The following is a 6,175-nucleotide window of genomic DNA, read 5'->3' as shown; positions in this document are numbered from 1 at the left end:
AAATAGGAGAGTGATATCAATTTTTTTTTTTGCATGATGAGGCTGTTACAGCTATTAAATTACACTCCGTTCACTCAGTCCTGATGAGCATGGGTAGATTGTAACACAGCCAGTGTGGTTTTTCTTCCTTTGTGGTCATACTGATTGATACTGACTTCATATCCTCTTAAGAATATGTATTTTGATGGAATTATTACATTTGGGAACTCCAAAACCACTTTAGTGTGTGAATCATGCTTTAAAAATATTGTTTAATTCTGTAGGCAGTTAAGTGCACAGATCAGGACTTGATGGGAATATCAGTAGGGTCACAGGAAAGGACCTATTTAAAAGGGATCTGAGGGTCAAAGATCATCTGATCTTTGCTCACTGCCTGACAATCAGTATTCCGTGATAAGGGCATTTTAAGAAAACTTTCATTCCAGAAGAGACTTGACAGACCTCTACTGATCTGCTCTAATCAAGACACAGACCTCTGAAAATGCTGATTTGCATTAACTCCTCTCACTGCCTTTACTTTTACGAGCAAGGCAAGCCCCATAGCTTTATTTAGAAATCACCCGTCATTAGTAACCACAATCATTTACTAGACATATTTACAAGGTAAGTGACAGTGGGAAGTAATTAAATTTAATAATCACACTCAATTTCGAATCTACATGCTTCAAAATAATAATTAATAGAAACTACAGCTTCTATAAAAAGGTGCAGTATTTATAGCAGCGTCTGCTTTCCTTTCCAGCTCAATGCATTGACTCTCATGGAGATTAAAACCTCCTGTCTGTTCAGCTTCCCCTGTTTGTTTCAAAGCCATTTTCTACCTGAGGCACACTTCATTGTGAACTGTCCGCTGCTTTCATTCTGCGTGGACAGATTTTTCCTCTTAAGTTGATGGGGAGAGTAGCAAGAGGAAGAGTTCAGTGTTGTCCAAAATGGTATTGTAAATGCACCTATCTTGAGTGATAGCTTTCTGCAAGAGCCATGTTTTACAGATCAGTGCCTAATGGGTGTGCTTTGTTTCACAGGTGTCATGCAGCAAATGTGAGCTGATGGTCACAGTTGGGGCTGAAATCCTGTATTAAACAAAACAAGAGTTAAGTGCACAAGGAAGGTTGCAGCCGTTCACAAGATCTTTCAGTTTATTGCTCAACCTGTCATAGAAGTCACCTTCTGGAAGCGCAGCCTGGGCTGCCATGGCTAGCAAAAGAAAGTCAACAACTCCCTGTATGGTGCGAACCTCTGAAGTGATGGAGCAGGAAGTCCCAGAGGGTGCAGAAACTGCTAAAGAGAAGGGGCCTGGCACACCACAGCAGGATGCTAAAAAAACTTGGCCTTCAGAAAGCTCAGTGAAAGAGTGTGAAGTGGTTGAGGCTAAGCCCCCTGCTGAAAATCAGTCTAAGAAACCCCAGGGTGGTTATGAGTGTAAATACTGCCCTTACTCTACACAGAACTTAAACGAATTTACAGAGCATGTTGACACTCAGCATCCGAATGTCATTCTCAACCCCCTGTATGTCTGTGCTGAATGCAACTTCACAACCAAAAAATACGATTCTTTATCTGACCACAACACAAAATATCACCCAGGAGAGAGTAACTTTAAACTGAAATTAATTAAACGCAATAATCAGACTGTTTTAGAGCAGTCCATTGAGACCACCACTAATGATGTCACTGTCACGAGCAGTGGGGTGGAAAATGCAGAGTGTGAGGATTCACTTCATGGGGGAATTAGTGTGAGTAAAACGCCAATGATGAAATTGGGAAAGTCTAAAGGGGAAACCAAGAAGGGTCCCAAAAAGCCAGAAGAGGGAGTTTCAGAAAACCATGTGGATGGTTCTCTCCCCCGCATCATAACTGAAGCCACTGAAGCTATCGCGTGTATAAATGGAGACCTTCTCCAGGATGTGTTAGCTCATGTTATGCCCTCTGTACAGCTACCACCAAATATTAACCTTGTACCCAAGGTCCCGGTACCTCTGAACAGTACCAAATACAACTCTGCACTGGACACTAATGCAACCATGATCAACTCCTTCAACAAATTTCCTTACCCCACGCAAGCAGAATTGTCGTGGTTGACAGCAGCATCAAAGCATCCTGAAGAACAGATCCGAATCTGGTTTGCTACGCAACGTTTGAAGCATGGTATCAGCTGGTCACCTGAAGAAGTAGAAGAGGCAAGAAAGAAGATGTTCAACGGTACTATCCAGGCAGTCCCCCAAACCATCACTGTCCTGCCAGCTCCTTTGACAACTGCAAAAATTCCCCCTCCTATCATCCAGACAGCTTTGCCTTGTCAGATACTGGGCCAGACTGGTCTGGTTTTAACTCCCGTTTCAAATGGGTCAGCAGTTTCCTGTTCACCAATCACACTTGCTGTTGCCCCAAACCAGGGACAAAAGAGGACAATACAGACTCTGTCAAACGTTCCAGAGGCCAAGCGACCTCACGTAGTTCAGGTGCCTGAGAGTCCTGCCAAGCTGACTGCTGTACCATTGACACCTGCCAGCGAGCGAAAAAAGACCAAGGAGCAAATAGCAGAGCTAAGGGCCAGTTTCATAGCAAGCCAGTTTCCCGATGACGCGGAAGTCTACCGGCTGATAGAGGCAACGGGGCTCTCCAGGAGCGAGATCAAGAAGTGGTTCAGTGACCACAGGTACAGAAGTCAGCGGGGCATCGTGCAAGTCGCTGGTGATGCTTTAGGGAAGGATCCAGTAGCACCTCCACTGGGCCGACACAGCCGCTCGTTCCACCCATATGCAGATTATGCACCCCAGAGGTTCAAAGAGAAAAGCCAAGAGCAGCTTAGGGCCCTTGAGGAGAGTTTCCTACGATGTTCTTTTCCGACCCAGGGAGAATTGGACAGGCTTCGAGTGGAGACAAAGCTGAGCAGGAGAGAGATTGATTCGTGGTTCTCCGAGAGGAGAAAGATAAGGGACAGCATGGAGCAAGCCGTCTTGGACTCAATGGGGTCATACCGAAAAATTAAGGAACAAGGAACGCCTAATGGTGCAATAAACCAAGCAGAACTGATGAACAGCTCCCAGCTCCCTGGTGCTTTATCGGGATCCTCTGCCACACTTAAGAAAACCCAGGAGCAAATTCATCTACTGAAAAGTACATTTGCAAGAACCCAGTGGCCAACACCACAAGAGTATGACCAGCTAGCGTCCCAGACTGGGCTCACAAGAACTGAAATCGTTCGCTGGTTCAAGGAAAACCGGTCCTCGCTAAGATCGGGGTTGCTTAAATGGGTTGACCAGTACCAGCAGCAGTATGCTGATGGCCATAACGAGCAGAATCAGAAAAAGGGATCAAAACTCATTGAGAGTCCAAAGAATGGTAATGAGGTGTCTCGGCAGCATTACCAGGAGCACAAAAAGCTGAATGAAGAGAACTCGGGGAAGCTGGTGATGAGACCAAAAAGAGACTGCGAACCACTGAAAGACTCTTTGTTGGGGAATCAAGCAGAGGATACGGGCAGGTTGGAGTGCAACAGCCGTGACGGACGTGAGGAGAATGAGGGGCCAGTGGAGGTCAACTGGGTGGAGGTGACTGTGGGCGAGGATGATGCCGCATCGGACTGCACGGACACGTGGAGCCAGGCAGCACCTGAGGGCCAGGCAGAGCTGGCAGACTTTGACTCTGAAAGTATATCTGGAGAAAATGCCCACATATAGACAGGTAATGCTTGGGGTGCCCTGCTTCCCAGAACTGCCTCACTCTGGGGTGCTTCCAGCATCCCGTAGCCCCTTTTCAGTGCAAATCCCTGGACTTGGATCCTGGTGCCTGCTGGGTGCCTGAACACAAGGCATGGCCATCCTGTAAATGGAAGCAGCTGCTTGGTAGGCAGGGATTAGCGCTGTTTGCCTGGTTCCTTTTCTCCTTGTAGGTCAAATCCCATGTAAGGGCTTTTTTTTTTTTTTTTTTTTTGCATCAATCTATTAAATCCTGAAATGTCTCCTTTAAATGTAACTTCTGCAGAGGTTGATGTAAAACATACCAGTGGAGCCATGCAGAGACTGACTAGGTGACACTAGTTTCTAGCAGTCCTCTTGCTAACAGGTTGCTGATCTCCCATGAACAGAGACCATGCCTGGCTTTGTACCTCTTCTCCTTTTGACACAGAATAAAAGCTGTCTGGGGGAAGGGCCTGGGCCAGAGATGTATGCAACAGCAAGCAAAAAAAATGCTGTTGGGTATGAAGCGGCTCATGCAAATGTGCCCTCTTCCTCTTGCAGGTGAGAACTGTCTCCAGCCTGCTTTGTTCTGCTTGCTTGCTCTATAGATGCTTAGGAAATGCCCCAGACTAAGCTGTGTGGGTGTTTTAGCAGCTTTTCTTCACAGTATCCTGAATTTAAAAGCAAGCTGCGGGGCCATTTTTTTAGGAGGGGAGTGTTACATGATATTTCAGTGTGAAAAGATGTGTTGTTCAGAGACCTGAAGTCTGTTTCTGATCACAGTTAGACAGGTATAAACTGGAGCAAGTACCATCTGTGCTTCTTGATGGCGTGTTGAGCTGAACTCACCAACCTTTAATATTTTGTGCATGTATGAGAATGTACAGGATCAGATCTTGTCTCTCTCAAGCTGGGGTCTCCTTAAGCTAGGATATACCTGACAGAAAGCACAGCATTGACAATTAAAGAACACATCTTTCAGAAAGAATTAATAGTCCCCTGATGTCTAACAAGTATAAGGTACTTCAGTATTTGTTTTAAAAACTTTTGAAAAGGAAATACACTAACCTGGACTGGTAGAGGTCCCCGCACTTGCATAAGGCCATTTGCTGTTGAAGAGTTAGTGCTGGGACTGATCCACTCCTTGTTGCAGAGGTGCAGATTTTTCTTAGCAGTCTGTGCTGGTTGCATAGAGGTAGGAGTATCTCTTGTAGCTGTGCTGGTGCTGCAGAGGTGCATGGGGAGCAGCCACATAGGAAACCAAAGCTTGGTTCTGATCTGGTATTTTAAATTATATGAGCGATGAATAAATGCACTGTCAGATTTATTTTATTTTATTTTATTTTATTTTATTTTATTTTATTTTATTTTATTTTATTTTATTTTATCTTTTTTTTTTATTTTATTTTATTTTATTTTATTTTATTTTTATTAGGTTTGTTATTGCACATCGTTTTGCTGTTTCAGCTATGGATACTTACACTAATGTAACTGAGGAGAGAGATGGGCTGTGAATGAGGATTGGTAATGGGGGCAGACCTAGAGGCTGAAAAGCGTCACGGAGGAAAAGGATCTGGGATTGTTGGTCAATGTTTTGCTGAACGTGAGACAGCAGTGTTGCCCAGTGTTGCCCATGGCATTTAGCAGAAATAGTGCAGCCAGCGGGAGCAGGAAGGCGATCATCCCGCTGTACTCAGCTCTGGTGAGGGCACACCTTGAGTGCTGTGTTCAGTGTTGGGCCCCTCACTACACGAAAGACATCGAGGCCCTGGAGTTTGTCCAGAGAAGGGCAATGAAGCTGTGAAGGGTCTGGAGCACAAATCTTATGGGGAATGGCTGAGGGAACTGGGATTGTTCAGTCATAGAGGAGTAGGCACAGGGGAGACCTTACTGCTCTCTACAACTCCCTGAAAGGAGGCTGTGCTGAGGTGAGGGTCAGCCTCGGGTAACAGCGATAGGATGAGAGGCAGTGGCCTCAAGTTGTGCCACAAGAGTTCAGATTGGATGTTAGGTAAAATTTCTTCTCAGAAGAGTGATGAGACATTGGAACAGGGAGGTGGTCCCTGGAGGTCAAGAAATGTGGAGATGTGACCATGAGAAATAAGGTTTAATGGGTAATACTGGTGGTAGTTGGATGTTTAGACTAGATGATCTTAGTGGCCTTTTTCAACCTTAATGATTTATGATTCTGTAGCAGAGGAAGGGACCTTGGACTGCTTTCTCACAGAGCTCTCGTGCTGCACCCTGGTGCAGACCATGGAGCTTCACAGCTGGATGGGGACCCAAGGGCCATCAGAGATGAACTTTAACAGGAACTTTGCAATAAACTTCCATCAGTTTATTCTTTTGTTGAGGAGCTTTGAAAGGGCTGTAAAATGCACCTGCTGAGAAGAGATGCACCAAAGCAGGGTTTTCACCATGTGGGTCACTCAGGAGTTCAGATGACCATTTTGCAGGACAGAGGCCCAAAGCCTTTCTCTCTTTTCTTCTGC

At 45.3% G+C, this 6,175-nt stretch overlaps 1 protein-coding gene across 1 annotated transcript; it reads left to right on the top strand.

Moving 5' to 3' along the window:
- Positions 1-1,193: 1,193 nt before the first annotated feature.
- On the top strand, positions 1,194-3,683 carry ZHX2 (zinc fingers and homeoboxes 2; the record flags this gene model as incomplete). The annotated part of the gene is made up of 1 exon (XM_079533588.1): positions 1,194-3,683. One exon carries the CDS (start codon positions 1,194-1,196, stop codon positions 3,681-3,683), a length of 2,490 nt encoding a protein of 829 aa, XP_079389714.1.
- Positions 3,684-6,175: the final 2,492 nt, after the last annotated feature.

This window comes from Tetrao urogallus (genome assembly GCF_951394365.1).
Source record: "Tetrao urogallus genome assembly, chromosome: 3".
In the NCBI taxonomy this organism is placed as follows: domain Eukaryota; kingdom Metazoa; phylum Chordata; class Aves; order Galliformes; family Phasianidae; genus Tetrao; species Tetrao urogallus.
This window is presented reverse-complemented; position numbering and strand designations above follow the sequence as displayed.